Source organism: Hypanus sabinus, chromosome 8, assembly GCF_030144855.1.
Source record: "Hypanus sabinus isolate sHypSab1 chromosome 8, sHypSab1.hap1, whole genome shotgun sequence".
Lineage (NCBI taxonomy): Eukaryota > Metazoa > Chordata > Chondrichthyes > Myliobatiformes > Dasyatidae > Hypanus > Hypanus sabinus.
In genome coordinates this window covers 142,085,144-142,104,409 of record NC_082713.1, presented here as the reverse complement: position 1 = coordinate 142,104,409, position 19,266 = coordinate 142,085,144, and the positions used below count along the sequence as shown (strand labels likewise).

At 41.1% G+C, this 19,266-nt stretch overlaps 1 protein-coding gene across 2 annotated transcripts in view; it reads right to left on the bottom strand.

Moving 5' to 3' along the window:
- Window positions 1–15,878, bottom strand: part of wnt5b (wingless-type MMTV integration site family, member 5b) — a 129,790-nt gene extending 113,912 nt beyond the window's left edge. Inside the window, exon 1 of one of the 2 annotated variants that reach the window (XM_059978069.1) lies at window positions 14,670–15,878. In XM_059978069.1, the coding sequence (XP_059834052.1) occupies window positions 14,670–14,675 (6 nt within the window). In that variant the 5' untranslated portion in view covers window positions 14,676–15,878. The remainder of the gene's footprint in view (window positions 1–14,669) is intronic. The other variant, XM_059978071.1, reaches the window with a different exon arrangement.
- Window positions 15,879–19,266: the final 3,388 nt, after the last annotated feature.

Sequence of the window (19,266 nt, the reverse complement as noted above, 5' to 3'; positions counted from 1 at the left end):
CAGTGACAAACTACTACTGTAGAAGCATCTGTCAAGAACAATCTCGGTCACCATGATCACCCATTTCATAGGACATGGCATATAATGAATGGACATATTTGCCATAGAGGGAGTGCAGTGGAGATTCACTCTGACTGGTTCCAGGAATGGTGAACTTGCCCTTTCAGAGATTTAGTAGACCAGACAAGTATTCTTTCAAGGTTAGCAGAATGAGAAGTGATCTCTAGTCCTGCCGAAGGGTTTCAGCCTGAAATGTCAACCGTACTCTTTTCCATAGATGCTGCCCGGCCTGCTGAGTTCCTCCAGCATTTTGCGTGTGTTGCTTTGGATTTCCAGCACCTGCAGACTGTCTCATGTTTATAATACCTCTTCTTATTCATCACACTCACCCTCTACGCTTCCTCCTCCCAGGCTCCATCCAGACAGTGACAGAACATCGAAAAGGAAAGATAAAATGTAAGAACGCGATCTAATAAGTGCAGACACTAGCCATGGAGTTGAGGTGAGAGGCAGCACTTGCCTGTAGTGAGACACTCACTACAGTCAGCTTACCACCTGAGAGGGGTAAACAGTCACCCACCCAAATCCCTGCAGTGAGGTAGAGGACTTGGATGAGAATGCTAATGTGACAGTTTACAGTGGGAAACTGATGAACACCTTGTGCTTTGGAAAGTCTGCCAGAAAGCATACATGGAATATCAAGGAGACGAGGGACTCCAGCAAAAAGCTCACACAAAGTTTAGTGCAATTTAGAGATTGCCCTTCTCAGTGTAGGAGCAAAAGGCAACTTTATTAACACATTTGGTGGCCACTACTGTCATGTTTCAATGTCCTTTGCGTCTGCTTACACCAATCCCAGCTCAGACACTTGCCGTGCAGTCCCAGACTACTGCCATCATGGCTGTGGATACCGCTGCTGAGCGGAGCTCCCGGGATGTCACAGCAATCGAGCAAGATGCCTTCCAACAGGATAACAGGGTTGCCCAAGGTGCGGCCCCAAATCTCCATAAAGCACAGAACTGGTTAGGGGTAGGATCGCAAATATTGTCAGGGCAACAATATCTGCGATCCCACCCTTGCCTTTTGCGGTTGCCTGGTGAGAGTCGTTCAAAGGTGCAGTGCGGTTCTAAGCCAGTACAGTCCACAGCTGACCAATCTGTTCTCAACGTATGCTGAAGTTGTACTCGTTCACGCTGCAGTCACTAGGATAGCAGGACTTATATGAGCACTAAGGGAATGATTGGAAAGCATACATGGGGTACTTGACTGTATCTGATTTATCAGTTTAGTTTTTATTCTCTTTTTATGGCCACTGGGTATATTCTAACTTTGACTGTTATAAGCACGGTGGCTGGGATTGCGCCTGTGAAGTGCACAGTCAGAATAACTGTTCTCAGACTACCTGACTAGGGATGAGTTTGCTACGTTCCCTCTCGCTCCTCCTGCTCTGCACCGACTTCGTACGGCAAGGTCTGAGCCCGTGCGATCCTGACAAGGTGCACCACGCAGCAAAGCACAACAAACTTTTAAAAGGTCTTTACTGCCTAAAATGCTGAGGTTCCTCCAGAATGTTCCAGAACATCCCAGTCCTCTACTCAGTTAGATTGGATGGAGCATGGTATTTGTTGTACTTCAAATTCCACAGCATCCACAACACTGAGGACCTCACGTGGTCTATACACATCAGCTGTGTGGTGAAAAAGGCACAACAGCGCCCCTTTCACCTCAGACGACTGAAGAAGTTTGATATGGGCCCCCAGATCCTAAAAGAACTTTCTACAGGGGCACAATTGAGAGCATCCTAACTGGCTGCATCACTGCCTGGTATGAAAACCGTACCTCCCTTAATCGCAGGACTCTGCAGAGAGTGGTGCAGACAGCCCAGCTCATCTGTAGTTGTGAACTTCCCATGATTCAGGACATTTACAAGGACAGGTGTGTAAAAAGGGCCTGAAGGATCACTGGGGACCCGAATCACCCCAAACACAATCTATTCTAGCTGCTATCATCCAGGAAGTGGGACCACAGCATAGAAGCCAGGACTAACAGGGTCCAGGACAGCTTTTTCCACTAGGCCATCAGACTGATTAACTCACACTTATCTGACTGCATTTCTGTGTTACGTTGACTATCCTATTTATTATAAATTACTATGTTTGCACATTGCACATTTAGACAGACATAATGCAAAGATTATTACCCCTCATGTATCTGAAGGATGTAAGAAATGAGGTCAATTCAATTCAAATTCCTCCAGGTAAGGTTGCGTATCAGAGTCAAGAGCTACAGGACAGGATGACAGCTCTTCTCATTAAGTGTCCACCCTTTCATGTGGTCTGCTGGCTCAGATATGCACAGCACGTGAACTGGTGCAGAATGGTGACTGCTTCACGGATACCTGGAAGTAACTGTTCCGATACACCCTGTAGCATTACGTAAAACCTATACGTTCTGGGTCTTGAAGTTCATCCCCAATGTGACAAAAGCATATTTGATGCAACTCTGCACATACGAGAAGCCCCCAGTCTTGTCAAAACCATAGAACCCCTCATCCCATTGTCTTGAGCAAGAGAGATCAGACAAATGCGATTCACTTGGAGTAAAGAAAAACTGTGATATCCTACACAGCAAGTTGCAGCTTGTTATGTTGGACAGAGGCAGGTGTGTAAAAGTAACTTTAACAGTGAGTAGTGAAGTGGTTCTGGCCCCGTTGTTGTGAAAGTTCTCTCAACCATATTTCATTGAGGACCTTTTAACTGTATTGGAGTTATGTCAGTCTTTGCTCTATAACAGGGTAGATGTAGTAGAATTCATCTCAGCAAGTCTCTGATGGAAGCAGCCTGCTCTCTGCCCCTTTTTCTCTATTCTCCCACTTTACCTCGGCCCTGCCTTTAGTCTCCTCGTTCTCTGTATCATGCTGCAGTGTTGGGGCCATGATCTGCCCCCACTGCTTCTCCAAGGTGTTGTGCATTGCACCTTGTCTGAAACAGTCCCTGCACGCATGCACAAAAGATAAATTGCACAAACGTTGACTTTGGTAGTGCCCCCACACAACTTACCTTTGCAGCCTCTTACTTATTTTCAAACTAGCCGAAGGTACACATTATAAAGCAGTGTAAAGAAAAGTAAGAGATCATTTATAATCACACATATCTCGAAGAAGGATGGCCAAAATGTAGTAGTTTCCGGCTACTGACTGCATTATTCCTTGATCTCATTGCAGATTTCCAAGATACTTCATGGAGCTCAGATGAAGAAAAGTGATCTCGTCAAAATGTGGAAATTCAATAGGGTAATGGTAATGGGGAGTCCAGAGCCTGAGAAAAAGCCTCTGGATAATAGATCTTTGGCACTGAAAGAAGCAACCTTTGGATCTGTGTTGTGAATCTCTGCAGTTTTCTCCCTAACTGTGTGAATGCCGAGTTATTGCTTATGCTCAAGGTCAAGTGTAGGGCAAACCAAATAGGCAGGAAGATGGAGCTGAGGCCAGCGATCAGATCTGCCATGATCTTTATGGGTGGTGGAGCAGGGTTAAGAGGGGCATAGGTTGTACTCTATTTCTTACCTTATTACAGTTTCACAATTCCTATTCTTTCTCAGTCACACTTAACTGCTTGATGCAATAGCTTATGCACATTCTACTCCATTTCAAAATGTTAATTTCCAAAGCCAAATTGGGCCTGCAAACAGTACTATAAGGTGCTTTTTGTATACTCGCTGCCCCATAGTTTCTAAATATATCTTATTGTTCAATGGCCTCTGAACACAATGGTTCAAACCTTGCATGGTAAATTACTTACAATCTTAGGATCTGTGTATAGATACAGAATTATCCCTACTGCTGTCAGCTGTCTTCAGTATTTTCCAAGAATTTGTCCTAACATTGAACAACTTCTGGAGTCTTGCTGTGTGGCCTGAATTAGCTGTAGTTCCCTAACTTTAACGTTGCAGAATCTGCTCAAGCAACCTGCAGTAGCTTTGACCTGACACAAAACAAACTCTAATCACATATCTAATTCACATTTTCTAAGAAACTAGTTGAGATTTTGTTTTTTTCCCCCCAGAGTCTTTTAATATTTCTAAATTGTTTCATTTGCTTTGAATTGTTAGAATAGTTTTAGAATGTTTCAAATGATCAGAGATATGCAGATGTGACAGTGTTTTATTATGGCTTTCTAAGCTTTCTTTCAGCTGCTTCATGGGCCGGGCAGTCCTGCTCCTCCTTCCTGCCCCATATACCACCATTTCATACACATGGCCTTGCTACCTGAGAGGAGCTTACCATCAAGGGTAGTCAACTGGCCAAACTGACTGTCAAATGGACTTGTGGGGTCTTTGAAATGTTAGCAGCCCAGATTTAGCTTGTCAGTAGTAGAAGGTTCTACATCACCAAGAATTAATCATTAAACACACTGCATTAATCTCTGAGCACTAATTATTAAACAATTTACTCATTTTTTTGTATCTGATGTATTAATGTTATGTGGAAGCGGACAAGGTGGAGCACTGGACTTGTATTAATAAGGAAATACCTAAAAGATTATGAAATACATGCACACAGAACATAACATTGGGTACGCATGCACAAACCCCTCTAAATTTTTATTTCAGTCTATGGCCCAAAGTGCAAATTAGAGTGAATATTGAGATTAACAACTTAAAATGTTCACCCACTCATTTAATAAAACAACTCACTAACTGGTTCATTACTTACTCTTCATTAAACAGACTACTATGCAAAATTTTAAGGTAGTATAAAACCTCTTTAAAAATTGCTCTGGGAATTCATCTTTCCAATATCTTTGACCTTCAACTAAAAATAATTCAGGACTACAAAAGCATGAATATACATAAATGATGTTTCTTAAGTATTCATGTGAAACCTTCATCAGGATTCATTGTGAGCAGGATTACAACCTTAACATTAATCAATCCTTAAGTGTCTCAAAGATTTCTTCTCTCTCTGAAAGCAGCATTTATTATCTTTCTCTAACTACCCAAGAAGACAATGATGCTTATACACTGGGAGAAGACCAAAGCACTGTTAGATAAAGAGTTACTTAAAAAGGAGATTTGTGGTGGTCACTATTTGGAAAGTCATCCTGGCAGTTATAGACAACGCTGCAGCCATGGTATTATGGTGATGGACAGGGGGAGCATTTAAGATCCCATCCAAACCTAATGACTTTTTAAAAAAAGTAGCACCAGCCTTCCTCGTACCTTCCCATAATCAATTTTTATCCGAACCAGGATCTTAACTTTTATTTTTATGGTGACATCATCATCATCTTCCCAGGTAAAAAATGCAAAACACTCACTTAGTATTCAGTTGTGCTACCAGAGCAGGCTAGCATTTTGTTCTCCAGTCAATCCTCCTCTCACTGCTTTTACTATTTACATAAGGAACAATTTTGGGGAAGTACAGGCAGTCTCCAGGTTATGAAAGGCTTTCATTCTTCAGAGGTGTCCTTAAGGGTTTTTTCTGTATGTCAGAATGTTTGTTTTCTGTAGTAACCCGTATTGTATTGTTCTCTATATATACTTGCTAGAATTATTTCCTTTTGTTGAATAACCAGCCTAACACCAGCCATGATTAAAATAATAGAATATATTCTACTTCTTAGCCATTAATGAATGCCATGATACATTTTATTATTATTACAGCTTTAAAAATCCTTTAAAAGTGGGCAGTTTTTTTGTAAAGTCAGGTTATTCATAACCTTGGGAGCACAAGTTGTATCAAAAGCTGACCAGTATTTTCTAAAACAAAAGCCTATTCACAAAAGAAAGCTCAAAATGCCCGAGTGTAGTGCAAAACAAGTAATTATGCTAAAAATGTAAAGGGCCACACACTTGCAACTTTAGTTGTAGATTTTCCCAATCTCCTTTCACTAATAATGATGGAACAAAGAAACATAAGAGTACAAAAGTCTAAAAGGGCATAGAATATATGAATGTACAAGATTTATTTTCTAAAGAGCTCTGGGGGTATGCAACCCTTCACTCTGAAAATTGTTATTTTTGACATTTGGTATGTTTTTTCTGCATTTTGGAATTCACAATAGATCAACTGACCTATTCCACCCTGTCTCTGCAAACCTGTCCACAATCCTAATGATTACAGATGGTTACATGAAGAAAGTAATTAATAATTTTGAAATAACCAAGAAAGACTAATATTGAAATAAAAACAGAAAGCTGAAGCAATAAAGTTAAATGAGCTATTAAGTGTCAATGTATAAAGATGTACAAAACCCATTTCCAGAAAAGTTGGGATATTTTCCAAAATGCAATAAAAACAAAAATTTGTGATGTTAATTCACATGAACCTTTATTTAACTGACAAAAGTACAAAGAAAAGATTTTCAATAGTTTGACTGACCAACTTAATTGTATTTTGTAAATATACACAAATTTAGAATTTGATGGCTGCAACACACTCAACAAAAGTTGGAACAGAGGCATGTTTACCATTGTGTTACATCACCTTTCCTTTTAATTACACTTTTTAATCCTTTTGGAATTGAGGATATTAATTGTAGTAGGTTTGCAATTGGAAATTTTGTCCATTCTTGCTTGATATAAGACTTCAGCTGCTCAACAGTCCGTGGTCTCCGTTGTCTGATTCTCCTCTTCATGATGCACCATACATTTTCAGTAGGAGATAGATCTGGACTGGCAGCAGGCCAGTTAAGCACACGCACTCTGTGTCTACAAAGCCACACTGTTGTAGCCTGTGCAGAATGTGGTCTGGCATTGTCCTGCTGAAATAAGCATGGACGTCCCAGGAAGAGACGTCACCTTGATGGCAACATATGTCTCTCTAAAATCCTAATATATGCCTCAGAGTCAATGGTACCTTCACATACATGCAACTCACCCATGCCATGGGCACTGATGCACCCCCATACCATCACAGATGCTGGCTTTTGCACTTTTCTTTGATAACAATCAAGATGGTTGTTTTCATCTTTGGCACAGAGAACTCGACGCTCATTTTTTCCGAGAACTAGCTGAAATGTGGATTCATCTGACCACAGCACACGGTTCCAGTCTTTCGGTCCATCTGAGATGAGCTCAGGCCCAGAGAAGTCGCCGGCGTTTCTGCATAGAGTTGATGTATGGCTTCCTCCTTGCGTAATACAGTTTCAGGTTGCATTTCTGGATGCAGCGACAGACTGTGTTAAGTGACAATGGTTTTGCGAAGTACTCCCGAGCCCAGATGGCTATAATTGTCACAGTAGCATGACGGTTTCTTAGGCAGTGCCGCCTGAGGGCTCAAAGATCACGTGCATTCAACAGTGGTTTCCGACCTTGCCCTTTATGCACTGAGATGTCTCTGAATTCTCTGAATCTTTTCATAATATTATGTACTGTAGATGTTGAAAGACCTAAATTCTCTGCAATCTTGTGTTGAGAAATGTTTCTTTTGAACTGACTAACAATTCTCTCACGAATTTTGGCACAAAGGGGTGAGCCACAACCCATCCTTGCTTGCAAAGACTGAGCCTTTGATGGACTCTACTTTTATACCCTGTCATGATACCTCACCCTCTACCAATTAGCCTGCTTCATGTGGAGTCTTCCAAACCAGTGTTACTTGAATATTCTGTGCACTTTTCAATCGTATTTTAATTCTGTCCCAACTTTTGTTGAGTGTGTTGCAGCCATCAAATTCTAAATTTGTGTATATTTACAAAATACAATTAAGTTGTTCAGTAAAACTATTGAAAATCTTTTCTTTGTACTTTTGTCAGTTAAATAAAGGTTCACGTGAATTAACATATGACGGGTTTTTGTTTTTATTGCATTTTGGAAAGTATCCCAACTTTTCTGGAAATGGGGCTTGTATATTTTATTAACCATCATTTCAGTTTGTGCTCGGAATTTGGGAATGTTGGAAAAGTTGTGAAAAGCCCTTGTTCTCCTGGTTAAGGTGAGCTTACCTAAAATTCAACCAAGGACGATGAAGGAGTGATGATAGACAACCCTGTCCGGATCATAAGTGACATGAAGCAGATGATAGGGGTCCTGCAACACTGGGCCACACCTCCCTCTCCCATCCCACATCCATAATAAATGGTTTTGCTGCCTGGCTCCCAGCAACAATGAGGCCTCCAGGCCTGAGTGAACCCATGAAGCTGACAGAGTGAGCAGTACAAAACAGCCCAATGGCATTCTAACAGCCCTCAGAGTCACAAATGGCACTTCATCAGAATTAACACATGCAGATTAAAAAGTAATAATAAGTGGGGGGGGGGAAACTTACTTTCATTTACATTTTCATGACGGTTAAAATGAAGAGGTGTGCTAGTGTCAAGGGACCAGGTACAAAATTGCATCCAGTCCCCGAGCTCAGGTTATTATGGAATTTCCCCCACTACCCCCACCAAATTTAACGGCGGGTCTGGAGACAGAGTAGGAGCTTTGTTGCACCAGTGTTTGAACTCCATCAAGTTCCATTCTTCCCGGTGGCAGTGAGCAGGTGTGGAAGTCTGTGCAGTGCGCCCTGTACAATGCAGCTCACTGGCTATCCTCTGGAGGCCTGTCAGCTAACCATCCATATGATCTGGCTTGGTATTACTCATTCTGATTATTGGTAGAAAAACACTGCCCGTATCTGTGCACAGCAGGGCCAGGATAACATCCATGAATGGTGGACGGCAGTCAATGACCCGCTCAACAATCCCACCAAAATTCAAAGGCACGCCCATTACTGAGTCTCCTAACATTAATATCTTGGGAATCAGTAATTATGGGATGCTTTATTGCACCAAGTATTTCAGTAATAAGCATTCAGTGAATAGAAATGCTTTGCAAGTGTCTCACTTCCGAGCTATTCAAATCTGCCAAGTTACAAGCCTCATGTTCTGGATACAATTAAATAGTTACCACTGACTAAAATAACACTGAAGTAGTTCATAATATCATGTAAAGATTGGTCAAAGAATCAAGTTACTTACAGCACAATCATTTAACTCTGAGTTGTAACTTTTTTTTCCGTGAAGCTACTTTGAACTAATGTGCGAGATTCAATGTAAAATCATAAGTAGTTTTAGTTGAAGCTGTATAACCTAGGGATGAAATACAGTTAGAAACAACAGGAAGGCAGAATGTATGCAGATGCATTAACTTATCAGGTGTTTAATAACAACCTGCAAATTATAGGGATTTTAGTAATACTTGGATTAGCCATTAGAAAAGGCCACTATTAACACAGAAGATGTTCAGTTTTAGTATCTCTCATAGCTGCTTAAAAGGGTTCATTGAATTTTTAACTAGCTTTGTTCATGTTGATTCATGATTTCAATTTCTTGTCAGGTTAACCTAGATGTTTTTCACCCCTATGTTCACGCCCCCAATGAGTATTCAGGGTCATTTACAAACAGGTACCTGTACATAAGGTCAATAAGCTGTACGAAACACAAAACACTTACACATCAGTACAACCAAATGGACTGCATCAATGCAAATAACATGGGGTGTAATTCAGATGTTATATCATTCAAAGTAATTAAATGAATAAAGAAAATCTACTACAGATTTTCAACTAATTTCAGCAAAATGAACAGGTTTGCCAAGTTCTTTTTTTGAGGTAATTCTTATTAACAGTGACCAAAACAGTAGGTTTCCCGACACATTACAATTTAATGTACACTCAGTGTCCACTTTATTAGTTAGGTACCTCCTGTACCTAATAAGGCAGCCACTGAGTATATGTTCATGGTCTTCTGCTGCTGCAGCCCATCCACTTCAATGTTCCATGTGTCAGAGATCCTCTTTCACACACCTCTGTTGTAACGTGGTCATTTGACTTACAGTCACCTTTCTGTCAACTTGAACCAGTCGGGCCATTCTCCTCTGACCTCTCATTAACAAGGCACTTTCTCCCTCAGAACTACTGCTCACTGGAATTTTTTGTTTTGTTTTTCGCACTATTCTCTGACAATTTTATAGAGACTGCCATGCAAGAGATCAACAGTTTCTGAGATACTCAAACCACCCTGTCTGCAACAACAATCATCCCATGGTGAAAGTCACTTAGATCACATTTCTTTCCCATTCTGATGTTTGGTCTGAACAACAACTGAACCTCTTGACCACGTCTGCATGCTTTTACGCACTGAACTGCTGGCACATGATTGGCTGATTAGATATTTGCACAAACGAGCAGATGTAAGGTGTACCAAATAAAGTTACCACTGAGTGTATATTCAAATATTAGTGACCTGAGCTTTACTAACATAAGCCGTTATCAATAAAAATTGCATTTATAAAGGGAGTTACACAGACAAGGTCTCTGTGTTTCATTGAGGAATATATATCATGGAGAAAGATAGGGTAAGGCTGAGAGAGGAAAGCGCAGAAGAGAATGGGAAGGAAGAGGACACAAATAGACATTTTCATTGAAATATCCATTTTAAAGATATAATTAAACTTAAGGGCCAACCCAAAGAACTGCAAGCTGAAGTATTTTGTGCAGAACTTTCAGCAGTTGAAATCATGAGTTTTGAAGACCGACTTACAGAGAGCAACAGAAAAAAAAAACTTTTAAAAGAATCTCAAAAAATAGTAGGGCAAAGTTTTCTGGAGGCTAAGGAATACACAGGTGATTGCATAGTGAAGAACATTGCTGGGGTGGTGAGGAAGGAATTCAGGTTAAGAAGATTTTGAATTCAGAGATTTGGAGACCAGATAGCCAAAAGATAAATGCAAACTACTCATGAACACTCCATTCTGGCATAGATATTAAGCTATTCTCATAAATTTGTCAGTCACGCAGGAATAACACACGGATTTCATATTTTCAAATAGGGCTTAGATGGTAGAACTGAGCAGAAGACGAACTGATCATATTTTACGTATAACGGAGCGGGATTAATAATACCTGGGCTGTGGACCAAACAAACAGTTATTATTTATTGACGAATGCGGTTTCCCTTTGAATATCAGTCTTCATTGCTTGCGAGTTAAACTTTGCTTTAGAAGAACTGGGATGTAATGGGGGAACTCAATAGCGCATATTTTAAACAGGTCACCATTTTGAACACGGGGTAGAAAATATTTTCCCCAAAATTCCACTCAGGCTGGACCACGATGCAGTAACAGAGTTCTGCCAGTGAGAGGCAACATTCACTACAGGTTAGATCGGGCATTTGTTTACTTTTCGATCATCACCCGGAGTTCTGCGGATGAACAAACTTGGTACTGAATCAGGAACTTGAGTGCGATTGGTTATCATCTTCCTCGGTTCACTGCTTATTCAAAACCTCGTTAAATTTCATAAAATGACATTTTTTTTTAGCAAAAATTACACACTTTCACAGAATGGCACAAGGAATGGAGCACTGGATCGGGCTATTGTCTTAAAAGACATTTCTACGCCTCCGCGTCCACCTCCTGCCCCATCTAACAACCACCGCGGAATCTTCTTTCTTTTGACATTACTTGCTTATATATAACACTGTTGGTTCAACCACTTCTTACAGCGTCAATTTAACATTATCCGCACTCTCAGTTCTTCTGGATTCCCTATTTGATTTTTGGTGACGTTTCTGAATTAGTGGCTTCTGGTCTCATTCGTTGCCACACTTTGAAACATTGTTATCGACTTGATAAATGCATTGTGACTGTAAAGGCCTGTAGTAGATCACCACCAGCACCAACCCCGATCCTTTGTTTTTAATAGAACCACCCCTTTAATTGAAAAATCAAAACGAAATTGTAGATGCTAGAACTTTTACACAAGAACAGAACATTTTGGAAATAAACAGTAGGTCAGGTAGTATCAGTGGAAAGAGGAACAGACGGTTCATAACGTAATTTCTAATTTTCTCCGTTATGACGAAGGGTCTTTGACCTGAAACAATGCCTCCATTTCTTTTCCACAGATAGTGCCTGATCTAATGAGCATTTTCTGTTACATTCTTCACATTTAGCTATATCTTATTTATGGTACCACCCTTGTAAATCTTAGTTGCAACCTCTGTAGGTCGGTTTTACCAAGTTTTAGTCTAAGTTCTCTGTTTCAATTGTAACACTCGCAACTATAAGCTAAGTTTTTGGTTTTGAATTGGCATTACTAACCAGAAATTAATATGTTAGGGCTTGTGCACTAACATCCATTTCTATTTCCCATTTTAATTCTTATCTTCCAAATGTGGCTTTTCTCCAACATCTATACTTTTGTTGAAAATCACTTCCAATTACACAGCCAAGTTCGCTGAAGGCGATTTTTGATCCTTCTAACTCTGGCAAATTTATAAGAAGAAAGCGACCTTGAATCTGAAGTCCATGAATTAATGTAAATCACAAATGGCTCTAGCACTGAATCCTTTCAAATCTCACTTCCCACCTTCAGGTCACTTGGAACAGCTATCCTTCCGTCTTCGCTCCTGGTGTCAGTAACCCCCCTCCCCGCCCCCCGGCCTCGCATTTCTCAGGTGTCTCTCACCTGGAACCCCATGGAAATCTGGATAAATCACAATTATCAATTACCCTTGTCTACTCATTTTGTAATCTCCATTGGTTAGACTTCCCCTCTTTGAGGCCCATTCCACGACTATCCATTCAGTTATGTTTCATTGCGAGATATTTTCTATACTCTCCTTTCAAAGGGATGTGTTATTTTTATCGCTGATGATCTGACTAGCCATCGCTAACTTTCAATTCTATCTACAAGCGAGTACAATGGAAAATCGTCGGCAATTGTTCCAAGACCTGCACGGTACGGTTCACGAAAATCCCCAACAGGTCTAACAAATTTAGTCTCTCCAACCGGCACTGGAAATAGCCTCTGATCTCTTTGGCAGATATAAAACTCAACTGGGAGCAAATCAGAATATTACACCCAATAAGATTAGTTTGTCATTTTATTTTGAGGAAGATAAATTCGGCAACTTATGCCCCTTTCAGAAGTTTCTTAATTTGTGCTCAGCTCGTTGCACGATGATAGCTGGCACATTGAGGATGCAGAGCGTCGCACCGCTAAATGGAAACCCTTACTTTGCGAGAGAAATGGAGGGGTCTAGTCTGGATCTGGGACGTTATCTGGCTTAGCGCAGACCTGTTTTTAATCAACTGTACTAGACATCATTGTCCCCTTTATTGACTTCATCTGAACCATTTAAAGTACCTCCACGCTTCACCTATCTTGGGTTAGTGTGGAACCGCACGTCGGGAAAAACCATCCGCCGCCTTTAAAATAAAGTGATTTATGACGTTCACTTTAATGGTTGAAAGAATACTGTATTGCGTTACTTCCACCATAATCGAAGTTATTCAACATTCTCCCGTATTTGGTAAATGAAATGATCGTATAAATCTGATAACCACGATGCTTTACCTAGGCGCACGCAATCAGCGCCAGTTTAACGTGTTTCATTACAAAGGCTCCAAGGAAAGTTTTGAGACCCATCTTCCCCTAAACTGCGGGCACGATCTGCGACATTTTGTGAGCGCTGATCCAGAGCTCGGTGTGTTTTTGTTTTAATTTCTTCACAGAGCACTTTAGTCAGCCGGGAAATGTGCTGGAGCCACGGCCTGGTCCCCGCACACTGCATGGTTATTCCCCTTTCTGCCCTCCCCCAAACAAGGACACAGCCGCTACATATGAGATAGGGGGAAGGTCACTAAACCCACCCTGGGCCTCCCCGACACACGGGAATCAATTTCACAAGTCGTATCCCAGTCAGTGAAGCCGGCAGAGATCATTCGTCAGTCTGGTGTTCCAGCGTTCTAATCTAAATGTGCCGTGTTTTAATGTTCTCAAGCCTTCCAGCCAACAAAACCCACAAGCGTCGGCTGCCTCGCCTCTCGCAGCCAACCAACGGCTGCGGCGTTATGGATGGGAGGCACATTCCGAGAAGAAACTGACTTCTCCCATTAAAAAAAACCGTTCTTAATGTTTGCTATCCGCTCAACAAAGGAAGATCTTGGGGGCAGGCAGCGACGAACGTCTGCCTGGATGCAAATTTTCTACCAATGAGAACTGGATTTTACAGACAGATACTTTGGCAAAGGGAACCCCAGAGGTTAGGCTCTTTGCAGCGAAGTTCAAACTAGGGAAAAGCTAACAGAAACAGTACTTGTAAAATGTGTATTCGCGAATGAACCAAAACCCAACCGTGACTTAAAATCCATTAAAGTTGCATGAAATATCTGAACGAATGTATTGTGCACAAGGAGGTAAGTGCAAGCCAATGTATTGAATGAGAGTTTTAAATGGCGCGGCTGCAATGCAAATAAATTCCACTAATACCGATGACTGTTTACACGGGGTTCCCATTCCACCTCAACTGTTCGGCTGAAGCACTCCCTCAAAATGTTCTGAAGAGGTGAACGGAAACATATAGCAAACACAACCATATTTAAAAAAAAGTTAGATGGCATCCTTTGGGGTAATTATAAATTAAATGCAGCAAGAGCACATGTGAACTAATTGGATTGAGGGAAAAAGGCATCTTATTAAATGCTGTTTCAACTCTGCAAACACGCATCTCCTGGCATAATAAAACAAACACCAGTGTAGCAAGAGAACAACACAGTACGGCATCTTTCCCGTAACATTCTCCTCTCAAGTGCAAACAACCTACAGGAATTGCGAGCCAACGTTCATTCATTCATGTTTGAATCTTCATTAAACAGCACGGAGGGACCCGCACACTCACCTGCATTTCCAGCTCCGAGTTACTGGTAAATTTTCAGGCTCTTTAAACCAATCGGAATTCTTTTCTTGAAAAGCAGTGTATTGGATGGCAATAAAGCTGTTAAGGATGAAAATGCCCACGGAGTTGGTTCTCAGGATTCCAAGTCAGTGCGAGGACTGAAGCTGGCTTGTGTGAGCATGTTGCACCTGTTATTGAAGCTCTTTCAGGTTGGGAGCCATAACTCCAGAGCAACACCAGCCCAGAGAGATCGACGCTCCTCCGCCAGTACTTCCACTCACTTACTTCCCACTCACACGCATTCGGCCAATCTCTGTCCCTTCCTACTCTGGCTGGTTTTCTCTCTCTCCAGATTTGTCACTTTCCGTCCTGGAGTCCTTTTTATCCTACCCCTGCCTTATGACACGTTACTTTTTGGGTTTTCGAGCACTGAATCTGAGATTTTAAATTTTGATTAATACCGTACCTTCCTTTTGGTAAATGAGGAGCAGTGCTAGTTCCTTCTCAAATCGAGTGTCACTTCATCTGTTCGGCACCGTTTCAGTCTACGTCAGAGCCTGGTTTGGTTGCACCGCGGTCCAGCCATTTCACGGTCAGCTGTCCACATGAATTGCAGAAAAAAAACGTGAACTTACTTGGAAAAGCTCGCAGGGCGCTCACGATTTTCTCACCGATTCGGCTTTGTTTTGTTCTAAGCAGCCTTGTCTAAAGACAGCGTACAGATTCAACCCTTACTCCCAGTCTACCGAGTTGCGATCGCTTGTGTTTCTTTCCGAGTTCCCTGTTACCACTAACGGGTTCTTTTGCTGCACACAAGTACCCCTTAGTTCGACAAAGTAACTCATCCAACACTGAAATAATTGCGTTTGGTTTACGGTCACTTGCAGCCGGGTCCGGGTTTAACACTGACGTGCACTCATAGCTGAGGTTGGAAACTTCTGCAAACTTTCGTAGGAGTTTACAGCAACTTTTTTTGTGTGAATTTCAATCCCCTCTCTCTAACTGGCGCGATTTCTTTCTTGCCTTTGGATCTGTGGAAGTTCGAGTCGCTTCTGTTCGATCTTTGAGCAGGAGATATTGTCCTTTCCCTCGGCTCCTGTGTGACGAGCTCCGGTGGTTGGAGGTCAAGCTGCTTAAGTGAAGCAGACTCGATTCGCAAGGCGCTGCTCGCTGACTTCAACTGAACACAGCTCAACGCGGCTACCTGAGCCAGAGAGCCGCGCCTGCGCAGTCATCGCCCCCGCTGCTCTGCGCGCAGCCCAGTGACAGGTTAGCGTCTTAAAACGAGACTGCCCCGGATCTCGAATTATATCCAAGTAATTCACAACAAAACCGATGTACTATTAGTATCAAAACTTAATTAAAATCTTATGAGGAGGGAAAGTTAGTATTGATACATTTTATCATAAGTATATGCGAAAAAAGGTTAAGGTTTCAAGTGTCGGTGTACTTTGATATCAGTGCTGTTTTAAAGTTGGCCACGTTCTTCTCCAATAACGACAGGAGTAGAAAATCATGCGCAAATCAAGTAGATAAAGATAATTTAAAAAACAGCTTCAATTTTACCTCACTTCGCCACATACACTACATAACCACATCCAAAATTATCCTGATATTCCCGTCATCTGCCTTGTCCAGTCTTTGAGTCTTCCACTCCCTTTTTTTTATTCGTCAGGTTAATATCGTTGGTTGAAATCTTTATCTGAAGCATTCAAATTACTCCAGAATGAGAGGTTAGAAAGTCATATCTATTGATAGAATTGTGAGGCATTGCTAACCGAATGCACACCAGCGCAATTCCTGGGGGAGCAAACTCAAATTTACTGATTTTGACCACAATATCGATCTTGTTTTGAATGATCGATTGTAAGAAGCTTCAACAACTTTCTGATAAGTTTAAGTCTTTCAAACGCTCTACTTCCTTTCATGGTTTGGTGAACGATTGTATTCGAGCACACAGAGTACAGTTCATTATTTTTCAAATGAATCTCTAAACTAACCTATTGTTAGTGATTACGAACGTAATGTGTAGGTCCTTTCAAACATCAACACAGGTGAAAGCAGAAACATGGAATATATTTGTAAATACATAGGGGTGAACATTATATATGTGCATATCTGTAAGAGTACACACACCTACAGCTGCGACATTCATACATGAAAGCGGACCTCTCCTATGTGGATATAAGCATGTCGTGATGTCTATTGATACTGGTCTGTACTTTAAAACAAATCAATGCACCAAGTTGCATCGGTGGCTCGCTCCTTGTATGCCATTCAGGCGCTTGATAAATTGTTTTGTGTTTGTTACCTCACAGAAGTGGCCACAGGTCAAAAAGTGTTTAACCAAATGTGAAGCATTCGGGACATGCGAAAACTCTTAAACAGATCAGGTCTTCTCGTCTACATGCAATTCTCATGTCGCTGCGAAATAAGCATTATCTGAAGACCCGACTCAATAGTTTTACTGGATCTTTTGCAGAAAATTGATCTTCCTGCTTAAAGTTCAAGACAAAAAAAACATACGTCTGCACTGTACGGAGAAACACATTTGGATATACCTTGGCGTGTCAATGAATTTTTAATAATCTTACTAAATATGGCATTAACCAAATATAAATGGACCCGACTCTTATATTTTGTAGAGACGACGCAAAGTTATTAACTGGCCGTGAACAACAGCTTTTAACTATTATTGTCGAACGATGTTTGAATTAAAAAAAGACAGCGCCAGTGGAATTTCATTATCGCATTTGTTTTATTTCCCCCAATTACACCTTGGAGACATGATATCTGTTGGATCTCTAAGTAAATTTAAAATCCCTGTCCTCCTTTATTCACTTCTGCCGAATGAATGATGCTCAAATAGTGCGTAGCAAGCTAACAAATGATTCCCGATTCTTGGAATGTTTAAACAAAGTTGCTGATACCATTAATTCCTCAAATAAACAAGTAATAAGTAACAAAGAATTGTGTATTTGGTTCCAAGAATCAATTAGTATCTCTGCCGTAAATTTCATTTATGCGGAAAGAGATTAACGAACCAGTTGATGGTTTTGAAATGGCGAGGATGGGTTATACATAATACTCTTCAGAAGGTTTCTTGTTTGATTCAAAGCAGGAACTAAGACTGTTTATCTCCCCCCCCCACCCCCCGCAGTCTGTTACATTGAAACAATAGTAAACAGTCGACAGCTATCCAAAGTAATCTCATTCCACATTCTGTGTCTTCATAATGACAAGGAAGAGGACGAAGGAACAGGTGCAATGGAATACAGTAGTGTACTGCGGCAATAATTCTAGGATGGCTGGTCAGCCCACTTTATCCGGTATGTTTCAATCCTATGATCCTTGGTACTTTTAAAAGGAGAAGGGCGTTGTGGAAAGCGTAGGGATAACAATGTGTTAAGAAATTCCGCTTTGAGTGTACTTCACAAAATAAACCATGACATTCTTCATTTATCGGGAAATGTTTTATTGGGCGTTAAGAGATAATGTAGAATTTCACATTATTGGTATCTAACTCTTGATTTTGTGACTTGAGCTGTTCTACTGACACCAAGAAACATCCAGTTAGACCAGAGGCCGCTGGTCTAAAATCATAATTTGTTTATAAACGGGGTTGCATTCATTGTTGAGAGGAACTTTAGCAAATGAGCTGTTTTATTCAATACTTTATCTAGAAGATTTTCTTTAATGATTCAATTCAGTTGTTGTAAAACACGGTACTGCAGTCATTGCGAACTTGCGAATTTGGAAAAGACATTGCACATCACTAAAACACGCTATAACCAAGGTTGACGTGTAATCAGTTTTACTGCTCAACTAAACTCAGTAATCTCGAAATCTCGCAATACATATTGGCCACGACTTTTGAAGATGGCGGGATCTCCGACCTGCCTAAAACGGGCAAGGTTTGACACCTCATCTCAAAGCTGGCATTTGCGCGCATACAATGTTCTTCCAGTACATATGTCCCATTATGTTGACTCAGACTAAACTGGAGAAAAACTACTTATCTAAGTTGACTTATGTGTTAGGATGTCAAATCCAAAATGAACTAGAACTTAGTTAGGATAATAGCTTTTTTTTTCCCGCATGACTACGGAAAGCCCAGAACCCACGGAACTGAAGTAGAAGAAATCTCCTTCAACCTCGAGCAAATGTAACAGAGGTTAGGCTCTTTATTGACTGTTCGTAGAACTATCTTGACAGTTCAGGTACAACACACATTGTCAATGATCTTACTAACGTTATTCATCCCGAGATTCAGGTGGGAATATTCCGTGCCGCCCTGCGGAAGAATCCCGCGAGAAGCGGTTCGATATGGCTCCACGTCCTAAGGTGGCGCTCTCTTATTTAAACCAGATAAGACAGATACGTGGAAAAGTAATTCCAAAGTAAGGCATTTGCAAACACTTGTAGCCCCGTCGATAGCCAGTCTTTGGTCTCGTCTGCTTCCGCGTGTAAACTTCTGTTTTTGAAGACACGTTAACTTCATGGTTAAGAGGGAGGAAATAAAACTCTACCGTTCAAACCACTAAGGCATCAAACTCATTATTTTAAACTCATCCTACATCCAGAGTTACATTCCCCTTTG